Raw genomic sequence first — 15,249 nt, forward strand, 5'->3', positions numbered from 1 at the left:
ACTACTTTTGATATCCGATATACATCGCATCGTGTTGTAAACCTATACTCCGTCTGTTGTTATTAATAAACCGTGTGAAATCACTGTTGGTATCTACGTGTTTTCACGTGAAAAATAAAGTCTGTCAACAGTCAACGTGAGTGAACAAATTTGGTTTAACGCCGCTTTGAACAAGATTTTAGTTATATCACAGCGTGAGAACAAGGACGTATATGGTGTTTACCACTTTAGTGAAACCCACGAGTATGGTGGTGACAAACCAAGGATCATAATCAGAGCGAATATAGGATCCAAACTCACGACCATCGGATACTGCTACTCCTAAGGCAATTGCGGCATTTTCGTCGAATAGGCCCTCCATGCCAACATATCCGCTAAAAATAAATCAAACACTTTCCTGTCTATACAGTGGGCTAATGTGTGTAACATGGACTCTGATGGTGATGGGATGACCAATGGTCAGGAGCTAGGTGACCCTCAGTGCATCTGGACAACTGGAGCCACACCCGCAAGGACAACTGAACTCACGCACCCAGGTAGGTACAACGATGGAACTTGATAGGAGTCTGGGTTCTCTTTATTAGTGTTTATTCATCTCTGAAGGTTAAAACACAGCTCGGTGCTTACAGTTTACCCAATTTAAACTGATCGATGGTTCGATAACAATATATATTTTACACACCCAGGTAGATATTACGATGGAACTTGATAGTAGCCAGGGTTCTCTTTGTTTGTGTTTATTCATCTCTATAGGTTAACACACAGTTCGGTATTCTGCTATCAGTTTACCTAATTTAAACTGATCATTGGTTCGATAACAATATATATTATACACACCCAGGTAGATATTACGAAGGAACTTGATAGGAGCCAGGGTTCTCTTTGTATGTACTTATTCATCTCCGTTGGTTGAAAACACGATTCGGTATCATTATCCCGATAAACATTGTTGATGGTTGTTAGTTGTCTTACGTCAGTGTGTTTGTTTTGGTCACCGCCCATTGTTCCGGCAACCCTCCTGCCTTTGCAAAATCCTTGGAACCTGATCATCCATTTTGTTATACTGACATACGCTAATTATGCCGTCGTACTTGTCAACTGCCCTCCTTCGTCAGGCAGTTAATGGAAGACCTCGCGCTTCTGCAAATGATAATTCCCTGAAAAATAGCGTTCTAATTACCCTTATAATATAAAAACATGTAGAAAATTGAACACTAGAAAATTGAACAATATCACAGTGACGTCAAGGAATGGTATTTTGAAATAGATGTGTTTATATCATAGCAAGAGTAAACTTTAATAGAAGGGATAATGACAGGATAAGATTTATGTACAGCGAGCTGTTAAAAAGTATCAAACAGATAAATATTTAAAAGACTAATACTGGCTGGTATGAATCAGATGAGGAATAGCATTAGGTACCACGACTCGAGGAATAGTCTTGTAGCTGCCTCTTCGCTGTGTCGAACTTCACTATATCCTTTATCCATGGTTATTTCTCGTGAGACATTTGTGAGAAGCATAGAGGGAGTGAGTGAGTGAGTGAGTTGGGTTTAACGCTGCTTTTGCTTCTTACAGTATTAAAGTTAAGTCGCGGCGTGTCAGCTTAATGTGGGAGGAAAGCCCGAAGTGATGCAGGTCTCAGACGTTTACCACTTAGGTGAAACCCACGAGCACGAGTATGGTGCTGACAAACCTAGAAACACAATCGGGGCGAACCGGGATTCGAACCAACAATCATAGGTTTCTGGCGTGCCCAAGGGACGCAACTCTGCACAGCGAATCGCGGCGCCTTAACATAGAACATAGTTTCAATATTCCGATATGTATATATATCCCCACGTGAATATGTTTTTTTTTGCTTTTATCGTAACGCCACACCCACCAAAATTCCAGCCATATGATAGCTGTCTGTAAATAATCGAGTTTTGACACCATGAGCATCGATCTAAGATACGATGACATGCCTCAACCAAGTCAACAACCCTGACTAAGGCCATCTGATCCCGTTACGACAAGCGGACGCTGTTGTAGCCTTGTGGTTAAAGCGTTCGCTCGTTACGCCGAAGACCCAGGTTCAATTCCCTATGATTACAATGTGGGAAACCAATTTCTGGTGTCCCCCGCCGTGATATCACTGACATATTGCTGAAAGCGGCGTAAAACAATATTCCTCTCTCTTACGACACGCGTAGTAGGCTCCAAACCACTTCTAACCCGGATCTTAACGGGGAATGTGACTGTGAATCAGTGCGTGTATGGTCGACTAACATAAGATTTCGTTCAAGTGTATGACATACCTTTTTATTCTCGCGTCTCTTAGGTCTACCGATTGCTAATATTTTGCCAGCGGGGAGATTGATATTCACTTCACATGTGTGATGTCGCTATGAATAGAATGTTCCGCATCAGCAACCTTGTTTGCTTTTTCATTAACCTGCAGGGTACATGAAACTCACTTTAACTTTGTAAGGTCAATGCTGAGGACGTATTCTTTCGCAATACCATTGGTAGTTGTGTGAGTCAAGCTTTACTTGAATGTTATGATTATCGGAAATTGTCCCATCACTGCTCGTTGTGAACAAGGCACTGCATATTTTAGTTCACGCTAGGCTTGTATCTGAAGACGATCTGAAAGTGTCCCATCGCTGTTAGTTCTATTCCCATCTATGTATGTCTTGAGGTTATGCCTGGCTTGAATCTGTTGAGAATCTGAAAGCGTCACATTTCTGATAGTTTTATACCTGTCTGTGAACATTTTTAGGTCATCTGACCCTAGACGTTGTTGATGTTTCAAAAGTACTAGACCACTGACACATGTTGACCTATTTGCCTATGCTGTGCTGGTGTTGATTACCTTGACAATCTCAAGGTGCCCCTTCACTGCTGGGTGTATACATGTTCAGGTCATGCTGGGATTGAATGTTGTTGCTGAACTGAAGGAGTCCTCAAGAAAGTATGTCATCTGATATATACTTCATAGTGAGTGAGTGAGTGAGTTGGATTTAACGCCGCTTTTAACAGTATTCAAGTTATATCACGGCGTGTCAGCTTAATGTGGGAGGAAAGCCCGAAGTGATGCAGGCCTCAGACGTTTACCACTTCGGTGAAACCCACGAGCACGGGTTTGGTGCTGACAAAATAGTGAGTGAGTGAGTGGGTATAGTTTTACGCCGCTTTCAGCAATATTCCAGCAATATCACTAGAAATGGGCTTCACACATTGTATCCATGTGGGGAATTGAACCCTGATGTTCGGGGTCACGAACGTACACTTTAACAACTAGGCTACCCCAACGCCCTTAATACACTTCATAATTTGGAAGGATCGTATCAAATCGTTAATTTTTAATGACTGTTATGTATTGAAAGATGATTCATTTCAGGTTTTTGTGATACCTCTTCAAGTCAGACGTGTGCTGGACTCATCACAGCTCCGTGTACAAGTTCTAAATTCAACTGTACAGGAACTACAGAAACAGGTACGTGATAATAGAATATAGTAGATCATTCCTTCAACCCCGTTACTCGAAACATCGACATTAGAGAGAATGGGGGTGGGGGGAGAGAGAGCATAAAAATTTAGGTAATTTGTAATTGCATAATCTCTTCACCCTTGCAGGAGTCCAAAAACGAACTCTGAAGATTCCACGAACACCTGTACCTGGCAAGGAAACCACCTATGTTTGCATGACCTTTGACCTGGACCAATCACAGGATTACCACCTGATTGCCACAGAACCGGAAATAGACAACGTTGACATCATGCACCATATTCTCCTTTACGGCTGTCGTGATTATGGTAAACATTTAGTCTATTTTAATTTTCAGCTTTACCAAGAGGTATATAGACAATATCAAACCCATTTTCGTATGCCATTTGTAAGATCAAGGTGCCCCACATGGTACATGTAGCATGTTATCGGTAACGTTGTTTGGTATAAAAAATGAATTAAAAAACATAATAGTCTATCAAAGGTTATAAATGACTCGTCGATGATTTTAATGGTTCATGTTGAGGTAGCAATATGCTAAGATTGAGATACAGTTGCAGCTTTGACTGAATTAATTGATTTTTAATCAGTGATTGGTCACAATGTAACAGGTTTAAGTTTTCTAAATGGAACATTTTGATCACTATCTTACTTTCTTACCACATGTCGAATATCTTAAAGCTAAATGCCTGAAGAGACTGGATTTATTGAAAGAAGTTTCTAATTCCAAGTGGAGAGTAATCGGTCGACCATCCTTTATTTGTATAGATCACTTATACGTTCTAAACTCGATTATAGCTAATTTGTTGTGGTGCTTACGATGATAACCTTACATTACTTGATCCAATGCATCATTAGGGTCAAAGACTATGTCTAAGTTCTTTCCGTAAATCTGTTGACAGCCTGTATGTTGAGTTAGTCGAACAGTCTCTTAAACAACGCCGCATCAAACTCTCTTTACAGTACCTCACAAAGTTAGATCCAAACGAGTCCAACACAGCATTCAACTATGTGTTTAATCCCCTTTTTGACGACCTTTATATTTAATGTAATCTCTTATTCCATCTCTTGGAACAAAAATTAAACCTTATATTTCCGCTGTTTATATTGAAATTTGATAACATATTTCCTTTTCCCAGCTGTCTTCTCCCCCTTGGCAATGGGTAAAAGGTATCGAATGAAACTAGTGGAATCAGGAGCAAATTAATTACATATCAACATGAGTATAATCAGTTAAGAAGTACATATAATACTTTCAAATCAACTGAGGCTGGATCCAGAACTGTATCAACCAGGTTACCTGTGCTCAAGCAATTAAAATAATTTCGTGACCATCCAATTGTACTTGACATTGTTAAAATACATAGTATCCTTGCTCCTGGCCAATACGACATCATCTTTTGTTGGTTATACAGCCATGCTGGAATCGTTGGTAACACAATGGCTGATGCTGATGCTAAAGCAGCACTCAACAAATCTGTAACACCACTTCTGATCCCATACACTTATGTGGAACCGGTGATTCGATGTTGCATCGTAGATCTTATGCAAAAGAAATGGGGATGAAAGATGACATGTTTGGTTCATTATGTCTACATGTATGATTTCCTTCCTTGCAGCGCCCAAAATTGAAAGTCCAGAAGAATGCGGGATGTCCAGCCCTGCCTGCCAGGATGTCATTGGGTTGTGGAGCTTTGGCATGTTTGGTCAGTGTCTCTACAAAGAAGCTGGCTTCAGAATTGGAAAAACCGGCTACAAGAGGGTCCTCCTTGAGGTACTTAAAATACTTGTATTCTTATTCACAACCTAAATATGCACGTGAAACCATTTGAACCCAATCTGGTATACCGCCAAGAGTTTGTTTGTTGTTTAACATCCACACACGCAAAAGCCTCAACGATATATGACGGCGAGCTGTTGTGACAGAGTCTGAACCAGACAAACCAGAGGCGGTATTAGGTGCAACTCGGTACGGTGACATGCAATGAACCAATTCCTAAAATGTCCCACATGATTTCAAATTAAGGGAACCACCAACAATTTCATTTTCCTATACGAACACCATTTCATCAGAGTTTTCCAATTATAAGAACATGTTGCAGAACTCGGACTTTGCAGCTAATGATATAAATTCAACTATTTGAGGATGCCAAGTATCATCCTACCTCTATCTATCTGTTGAACCTTTAATGTGGCTGTGTGGCTGACAATAGACAAACGTCCTCAGTTTTTCAAATATGGACCAAAATATCGTGAGCAGTTTCCTACCAAGCAGGGTTACAATAATAAAATCATTATAGATGCTGTGGAAGAATGTTTCAAAAGCTGGGGCAAAGAGAAGAGGAAGCTGATTGGCTTTCAGAGTGGGATATGTCAGTGCTGGATGTTGTCATTGGTAGTATGCACAAACTCTAAATGGGGATATAGAACTGGAATTAACTCATTCTGTCCCAGCCAGCTGTCATCCAAAGTCTGACTGCCATACAGGAAAAGTGTGTAGATGTTCCCACTGACTAGGCCTTAACTAACATGACTATGGTATGTAAGCATCACCAAATTAATTATTTGATCAAAGAACGTGGTATACGTGACATATAAAATAATGCCACAAATATGGCCATGTTGTTAACTGAGGAACACGTCTGCAAACATCTGCAATACGCACCAGTGGTATCATGTTTTGCCTGACTCTAAAACCACTGCTCTTTTGTACTGGATTCTAAACCTCCATAAATACCCACATAAAGAGAGATATACATGTAGTGCTGGGTCCAGCAAATGTACCACAAAATCTCAAAGATGGAATTAACCATAACCCTTCATACAATCAAGGAAAGAGTTTATATTCACTTTATATTATTTTGTTCACAGAAAGTCGATACCATGTTTGCAATCTTAGTAAAGAACCAAAACATTTGATTTTTCAATTGTGTACACCACTATTCCAAACAAAAAACTTCATTCCTTGATTCTTGGGGCATTTATTTCTAAACGTGGTGACCATTGATATACTTACATTTCTATCTTCAGAGTTTCAAGACAATTTGTCAAAAATGAAAGCAACTGCCATCTGAAGTGTACTGAGAAACCCAATTTGGGTCATGCTGGGCTTCCTCATTGATACCACGTATGTGAAATTTGGGGATAAGAAATTTTGGCAAGAAGTAGGTATCCCAATGGGCACCAATCGCGGTCCCCTTCTTGCTGATCTGCTTATTTATGCATATGAATCTGAATTTCTTCTTTCGCTGGCATAAATATAATCAAGGGAATATTTCGGGTATATCGATGATTGGATATAGTTCATTAACAGTTAAAAAGCCAATCCCCTTCTACTGATTTACCCACCTGAACTAGAAACACATGTGACCACCTCATCTGTTTCGTGACTTTTGAGGTACAATCGAGCATGATCATTCTACGAAGATTGCAAAGAGCCTCATTAGACTCTTGCTTAAAAACGTTATGACACTCCCATTGGTTGTCCTACTGGTTGTGTGACGGCACAGTGCTTTATGACGTCATCAGATGGAAATCTCCACACGTTATCCTTCGTGTATGTTTTCTTTTAGTTTCACTGGAACAACCCCTTAAAAGCAACTGGCAAGATGGATGGTTCTGGCCTCAATCTCTACTACACGCCCAACCTTCGCACCCACGACGCAGGGGTGTTTTGGACAGGCGACACAAACATTGTCATCCCGCCTGGACGGAGCAGGACCGTGCTCGAATCCATGTGTCCCGCACGCTGCACCAACAAGATCCTGAAAGACACCATATATATGATATCGGGAATCAACCACATGCATTACAAAGGTAAGTTACTTCACATTATTCAGGAGACACGGATGGTCAGGTAATCTAAAGCACTGACATTCTCTGTGTACAGTTACATAGGCGTGTCCTGGGTTCGATTCCAAGCTTCGCCCTGACTATGACTGCTTGTACCATATTTCAGTTAATGCCAGTTTCGTAAAACATTGAAAGCCTGGGGACTTACTTCGGTAGGCCAGCTAGAATGCATGCAGTTGTAATTGTTCTAATTCCTCACTTTGTCCTTCACCCCTTACCTCAAATGCTTATTCAAAGTGTGGTCTTATGAACATGTTATAGATATTGTTATCACTCTGTCTTGTGAAGTAGATGTTTGATTTTTCTCATCGAATAAATCATGTAGGAGGTTATTTTTTACTATGGTATCTATATGACAATCACATTTGCCACTGCAAGTACAACACCCAAGTGCTTATCATTATTTCAGAGCTGATTTCTGTTCTGTAGAAATATGTTTCATCGAATATACTGTATCTGCCCTCACATCACAGATAGTAAATTATTACGCCACGTGATGTTTGTTATATCACGGCGAATTTGCTTGATTTGGAGGAAAGCCCTAAGTGATGCAGGTTTAGGCCGTTTAACACATGGATAAAATCGAAGCGCACATGTACGTGATGAGGTCGAACTGGAAGTCGTCTAAGGTTTCTGGTGCGCCTAATTAGGGATGCAACTCTACACAGCCTGTACATTGTTATAACTCAATATAACTTGACTATCCTTCTCCCAGGCATCGCACAGACGGTAGAACTCTTCAGCGGAGACCAGAAGAGGTACCTCACCAATGATCTCAACTACAACTACGACGATCCAACAAGCGTATCGTAAGACCTTTCAAAAAGCATCTGAGTAATAGTAATACATGTAGCGATAGCATATTAATTTGTATAATTTTCGTTAACTTTTTTTGAAATTATCTTTAGTAGTAGAGTAGTATACGTCGCGCTTTCCGGGGAATACAAATAAAAACCGTTGAGCGAGGCGGTATGTATTATAACCCAAAGGTGTAGGGGGGAGGTTATGAATCTACTGCAGAGGAGAAGGTCCTTGTTTGCAGTACAAAACTCGGTTAACATGGCGTTGTAATATATTTTGACTGTTTATTCTATCTTGTGAATACAACAGAAGGAAAAGGGTTCCCCGAGATGCGATGCAAGCAAACCTGTGAGGTTTTTTCCGAGTCGGTTTCCTTGTATGCTCCCAAGGAATATAAAATGAATGTATCTAATGTATGTGTATATTTAGTTGTTAAAATTCACCTTGACATTCTTTGATAATTCTGATCACGTCAATCGACAGTCAATCGATTACGTCAAGGCGATGAATTCTGAAATTGTAATGACTTTCAAGTAAAATAATACTTGTTTATGAAGTACATAATGACTGACGAACGAATTGAAAATGGCTGCAGTAATTTGTATGATCTAGCGAGCAAAGTAATGTGTTTTGCACCACACGATCGATCATTCGTGATATTTTGACTCATCACTGGCCACACTGAAAAATACCTCCGAACTAAGTTTGTGCGGACTACAAACAAGCAAACAAACAAACTTCCGAAATAACCACACTGTGCAAGATTGATTGCATTTGATGACATTGGTACAACACACCAGAAACATAAATAGACATGATCATGTTCTTTCAGAATAAGGTCGTATTGATGTGAGGTAAACTTACTTCAAAACGTGACATTCTAGTACTGTTGCAGCGATGAACACGTAGCAAGTACCATTCCTTTTGTATTCGAACTGGGGGCTGTGGGGGAGCCTAGTGTTTAAGCGTTCGCCTGTCACGCTGTAGGCCTGGGTTCGATTCACCACATGGGTAAAACATTTGAAACCCATTTCCGGTGTCTCCCATCGTGATATGGCAAGAATATTGCTTAATGCGGAAGCGGCATAAAAACACATTAACTCACTATAAGACTTGAAGAAAAGACTACATGAACCTTAGAAAAGATTTACTAGTCTTAGATCTCCACTAATCCATTTTCTGTCAAACAGATATGATCCCCCCGTGCCTATTCATCGTGGTGATTCCTTGAAGACGACTTGCGTATACCAATCTCTGTCTACTAAGACGACCACATTCTACGGTGATGCCACAAGTAACGAGATGTGTTTTGGTATCTTCATCTACTACCCCAAACAGGCCAGCAGCAATAGCAATTGTGTCACTTATAAGACTCTCAACCGCTGTGATATTGAAAAGGGAGCATTAATGGGTTGCAACATTGCCGAGTTCTTCAACAACTCACATCCTGTGACTAAAATGGTTATGGACAAGGTAAGTTATATAACATAACATGGTACATTAAAGACGTCAGAGCATAATATGTGTCAAATAGCAGCGTAAAACAGATTTCATCAGTCAAAAAGACAAACTTGTGATGAAAATTATACATGAATGTATCACTAAACCTCAGAGACACCATGCGTTCGCGAATAGGTAAGCATGTCCCCGTCAGTTCCGGTCTTGTAAAACCAAATGAAATCACAATTTCGACTTCTACCGTATACTGTGTTCTTTCAAGTAAACCCTTGACTTGCTTTTGCACGTGTTTGCGACGGGGGGCACCCGGTGGGCACGCTCACCCTTTTGCGAACTCCTGCTATATATCATCACTAGCGTTTAGGGATTCATATACACATGTTCATGATATAACCAGAATGAACTCTCCTTTAAGCAGATAGGTATTATTATGGAAAGAGTTTTGTCACTTTATTTACATGAAAATATATCTGGGAGACTTGTCATATTTACACTAACAATATTATATAAAGCATCAATCTGTAAAGTAACTTGTGTGCACGGGTGGCCCAGTTATCAAAGACGCTGCAATTTGCGGTGCAGTCACGGCCCTCTGGCGTTGCAAACCCAATAACCAAGGGTTCTGTCCGATTTGGGTACTGTTGTCCTAAAGCCAAACTCACTCACTGTAAAGTCATATAGTCGTTCCGATCACAATCTTTAGATATCATGCTTTTCAGGTGTTGGACAATTGCAGTCCTTACTATGGATGTCGAGAGGAATGTCCTGCAGCTATTGCTGAGGCTGAGCGTCATCCTTGTCTAGCCAAGGGTGATGTACAGAATTACCTGCTGACCATGAGGTCCAGAAACCCCGATCTCAAAACAACCAAATTTGTAGCTGCATTTGGATCCTGCTCATGCAAGAAGGACGACAACGGGAAATACCCAATTTCAACTGCCGGGGCTACATCGGCTGACGCCCTTGTATCAACTGTTGTCCTGGCATTCTGTTCAGTCTTACTGTTGTAGATGACTGTATGTTCATTTCCACCATGGTAAACTGTACCTACATAATTTGTGTATCCCGCAGTCTACTGGGCTCATTATAATATTCAACTGCCGGGAAAAAAAAGTACACACCCGTGTCTGATGGCTACAAATGTACCGATGGTGCTGTATTTCGTACGGGTATCATAGTTGTTTTTTGGATCTAACAGTGTCGGCGACTGTTTTCAGCCTTGTAACAGTTTGGTAACGTGTGTAACAGTTTGGTAACGTGTGTAATGTTTTGGTCAAATAAACTTTCAAATGTATATTTTTTTTTGCCCAGCAGTTTGCATTGAATTTTGAAGATATACACACCAATGTTTCAACAAAGTATCTTCTAAATAAACAAATTATTTATGTGTATTACTTTTTAGGATGGTCTTAATAGAGTTGCGTGTTAACTTGTCACCATCGCGTAATAACTTCATTTTGATATCTGTTAACAATAATAAATGACGAAGCATTCCCAGTAGGGGAGCGAGTTTGCTGTATGATTAAATTGCATGTATTGAAGTAATGAAAATAAGGTCAGACTCTCACGACATTTCGACACGCTAGGATGTGCACAATTGAATAGCTTTTAAAGATGATGCACGGAGAATATGATCTCATTGCTGTTTTGTGGAAATAAAATATTGACATATCAATGGTGTATTCATTGTCACAAAACCTCAAGATCTTATTTAAAATACTTTACACACACTTTGTAGTTGGCACATTTTGGGACCATCCTAGAGTATGTTTATTTCAAATCTTTAATCTATTTCATATTTCAATTTAGTTTGTTTGTTTGTTTCTTTGTTTGTTTGGTTGTTTGTTGTTTAACATTCAAGCTACATGACGGCCGCCTGTAAATAATCGAGTCTGGACCAGTCAATCCAGTGACATCATGAGCATCGACCTACGCAACTGGGATACGATGACAGGCATCCGTCAAGTCAGCGAGCCTGACCACCCGATCTCGTTCGTCGATGCTGGTGTCAGTGACTGATGGCATGAGCATCGACCTACGCAATTGGGATACGATGACAGGCATCCGTCAAGTCAGCGAGCCTGACCACCCGATCTCGTCTGTCGATTCTGGTGTCAGTGAGTGATGGAATGAGCATCGACCTATGCAATTGGGATACGATGACAGGCATCCGTCAAGTCAGCGAGCCTGACCACCCGATCTCGTCTGTCGATTCTGGTGTCAGTGAGTGATGGAATGAGCATCGACCTATGCAATTGGGATACGATGACAGGCATCCGTCAAGTCAGCGAGCCTGACCACCCGATCTCGTTCGTCGATTGTGGTGTGAGTGAGTGATGGTATGAGCATCAATCCACGCATTTGGAATACGATGACATGCATCAACCAAGTCAGGGAGTCTGACCACCCGATCAGTTAAGTACTCACCATTGGATGGCATTATTGTCAAGTGTTAAAACACATTTATTTCGTATTTTATAAGAGCGTCCTTAACATGATGACATACAGCCTTGTCTAACACGTCCGAGGGGTGACCGTCTTCGTGGTCTTGTGGAAACCGGAAAGTCGGTTGCCCAGTCCCCTGACCGCGGCATATCATAATAAGTTAAAAGATGGTACTTGTTGTTACCCGGCCTGTTACCAGGATAAAATAAAGACGGCTCGGTGTCAATATGAGGTTCTTGGTGAGGTACCCATGTCAAACTGCGGCATGGTATCTCTGTGCTATATTATAAAACCGGACTAGTACACACAGTCAAACACACAGTCACGTGCATGCACGTCGCTAAATAAGTGCAATAATTTGAAACGCGACGTTAAACCACATTTCACCTCATCTTATGTTCGGTGGCACGGGTGGCCCAGTCGTCTAAGGCGCCGCGATTCGCTGTGCAGAATTACGTGCCTTGGGATCGCCAGAAACCTATGATTGTGGGTTCGAATCCCGGTTCGCCCCGATTATGTTTCTAGGTTTGTCAGCACCATATATACCCGTGCTCGTGGGTTTCATTAAGCTGACACGCCGTGATATGACTGGAATACTGTTAAAAACGGCGTTAAACCCAACTCACTCACCCACTCATCATATGTTCCGAATGAATGAATGCTTTTCGCGAACACCAGGTGTCGTCACTGATTTTCAGTGGCCCATGTATATACTTTTCACAGCCACTTTGCCCTTTACGCCAAATGGAATCTGTGTCGGCGGATATTCTAGATTTGTTATTCTCTTGCATTGGCAATTTATATATATGTTAGTCACCAACATAAGAGAACATTTACTTTGCATGTTAAGTGGGCGTATTGTGAACAGTTATTTTTCAGTTATATTGCAGCGTTTGAAAACGTTCGAGAAAACCCGAAATGAAAACTAAGGTACACGTTTATCCATTTGGTGAAACTACGAGCACGGTCATGGTGCAGTCAAGCCGAGAAATATGATCAGTGTGGATCTGGGATTCGAACCCTTGATCATAGTTTTTTTGCCCGGCCCACTTAGTGCTTACGGTGCCCATGTCCCATTAATATTGTATATAAATGCGGGACAATCAATAACATGACAAACCAGAGACAGTATTCAACCGTTTCGTTATAAATCTATGTTGTGTGATTCACGTGATGCATGACAAATGTTACAGCAGTCGAAGCGCTTCGTTTGATTTGTTAACCGCCATAGCAAGTGAATATAGTTTTACGCCGCTTTCAGCAATATTTCAGCAATATTACAGCGGGGCACACCAGAAATGGGCTTGGTACATGGTGTGAGGAACAACCCATGGTTTTCGGCGTGACTAGCGAACAGTGTACCCACTAGCCTACCCCATCGCGCCTTAACAGCCATAGATACCACGGAGGCAGGGGTTTTATCATGATCACCAGTAGGCCATCCTTATATACCGCCTTACAAAAAACATTCTTTCAAATTATCTGCCTATTCGCTTGCTTGTATTTCTATCCCCTGCCTCTGGTGAGACAATTTATACAAGCCGCGTCGTATCGTGAGAATATTCATAATAGGGAGATGCCTTTTTCTTCTATGGAACCATAAGCTTTCATAAAAAAACCCTAAACATTTAAACAGCAACATCTTCACTTGGTGAACCACTTGAACACATATATCTTGAACAAAAGTCTATTTTCCAGTTGTAGTCTTGCGGAAGCGCAGTAGGGCAACGGTAAAATCTTTTTTGTCCAAGCATCTCCTACGTAGGACTTAGTATGGCCTAGAATCACTATCTCCTACGTAGGACTTCCTATCTCCTACGTAGGAGATACTTAGACAAACAAAAATCCCCGTTTCAACCGATTGCTCCCTCTGAAGTTGAACCAAGATAGTTTCATTATTGTTTTGTTTGTTTGTTGTTTAACCCTGCACCCAGCAATATTCCAGCTATATGGCGGCGGTCTGTAAATAATGGAGTCTGTACAAGACAATCAAGTGGCAGCATGAGCATCGACCTACATAACTAGGATAGGATGACAGGTATCAACCAAGCCATCGAGCCTGACCACCCGTTCTCGTTAGTCGCCTCTAACCATGCGCATACAATTCTTTACGCCAAGATGAACACATTCAATGATATGAATTGTAGCTTAAGGTTGAGCAGATATCATTAATCGATAAAAAAATTGCGAAAGTTTTGCAAGTAATTTATTAGGTGTTTGAAAGAAATCAGATGAAAATCAGCATTATCTGTGGGACTTTTCGATAAAATATTTCAGAGGGTATCGATTTTAGGGACAATAACATGAATTAACATGGTGAACTATTATTATTATACGTGTGCTTCAACAAACGACAGTGTCATACGAGTTTTATTACAAATAACATGATTTAGTGTGGGAGGGAGTTGTACTTATCGATGCTGTGAAGAGTATTATAGATATATCACGATATAACCTAACTACATATTTCAGCGACTTGTACAAAACATGCTGTCACTATTACGCCTAGTTACTTTGGAACAGAATTCCCCAAATTAATGTGTTTACATTGGTTAATACTTCCTGTAACTAGAGGGATCTCCCTAAGACTGTAAGCGCCTGCCACAACCACAAGAAAATGATGGTATTTGCCAACAGCAAATATTGAATAATTTAGGTGCGCCAGTCTGTTTTGTCAACACTCGCATAGCTGTTTATTCAGGTTTGGTGCGGTAGAGTGAAATGGAACATGGAGTCCCCTGTAAAGTAGGCCGACACCTTCAAATAGACTCTGCTTGCTCTTAGCCGAGCGACAGTGTGTATTCAAGAGTAAATCGTCTTCCCGAGGTAAGTGCGTTGAACGGACTATAAAGTCCAGTTTCCACCCTTGCCGAACTAGGCTCGTATGTCGGAGTTTATACTTTGTCCAATCAAAATCGCGGGACGAACTAGACATCTGGTTCGTGAACAACATTGATATCAACGTGCAGATTTCGGTAGACTGCATGATTTGCAAAGCATGTATACTCGGCGTTGACAGATATTTATCTTATCACAATATAGATCTTGATTATCGATCAGATCGTCTTCACAGGGTGCCGCCAATTTGTTTGAGTGAGTGAGTGAGTGAGTTGGGTTTAACGCCGCTTTTAACAGTATTTCAGTCATATCGCGGCGTGTCAGCTTAATGTGGGAGGAAAGCCCGAAGTGCTGCAGGTCTC

General features: G+C 40.9%; 1 protein-coding gene across 3 annotated transcripts in view; it reads left to right on the plus strand.

Moving 5' to 3' along the window:
- Positions 1-11,279, plus strand: part of LOC124142801 (DBH-like monooxygenase protein 2 homolog) — a 96,407-nt gene extending 85,128 nt beyond the window's left edge. For 2 of the 3 annotated variants that reach the window (XM_048385434.1, XM_046511460.2), the window contains exons 3-10: positions 410-536; positions 3,386-3,481; positions 3,622-3,801; positions 5,113-5,267; positions 7,066-7,309; positions 8,061-8,154; positions 9,337-9,619; positions 10,324-11,279. In XM_048385434.1, coding sequence (XP_048241391.1) covers positions 410-536; positions 3,386-3,481; positions 3,622-3,801; positions 5,113-5,267; positions 7,066-7,309; positions 8,061-8,154; positions 9,337-9,619; positions 10,324-10,614 — 1,470 coding nt within the window. In that variant the 3' untranslated portion in view covers positions 10,615-11,279. The remainder of the gene's footprint in view (positions 1-409; positions 537-3,385; positions 3,482-3,621; positions 3,802-5,112; positions 5,268-7,065; positions 7,310-8,060; positions 8,155-9,336; positions 9,620-10,323) is intronic. The other variant, XM_048385435.1, reaches the window with a different exon arrangement.
- The last annotated feature ends 3,970 nt before the right edge of the window (positions 11,280-15,249 follow it).

This window comes from Haliotis rufescens, unplaced genomic scaffold (assembly GCF_023055435.1).
Source record: "Haliotis rufescens isolate VD_foot unplaced genomic scaffold, xgHalRufe1.0.p SCAF_59, whole genome shotgun sequence".
NCBI lineage: Eukaryota > Metazoa > Mollusca > Gastropoda > Lepetellida > Haliotidae > Haliotis > Haliotis rufescens.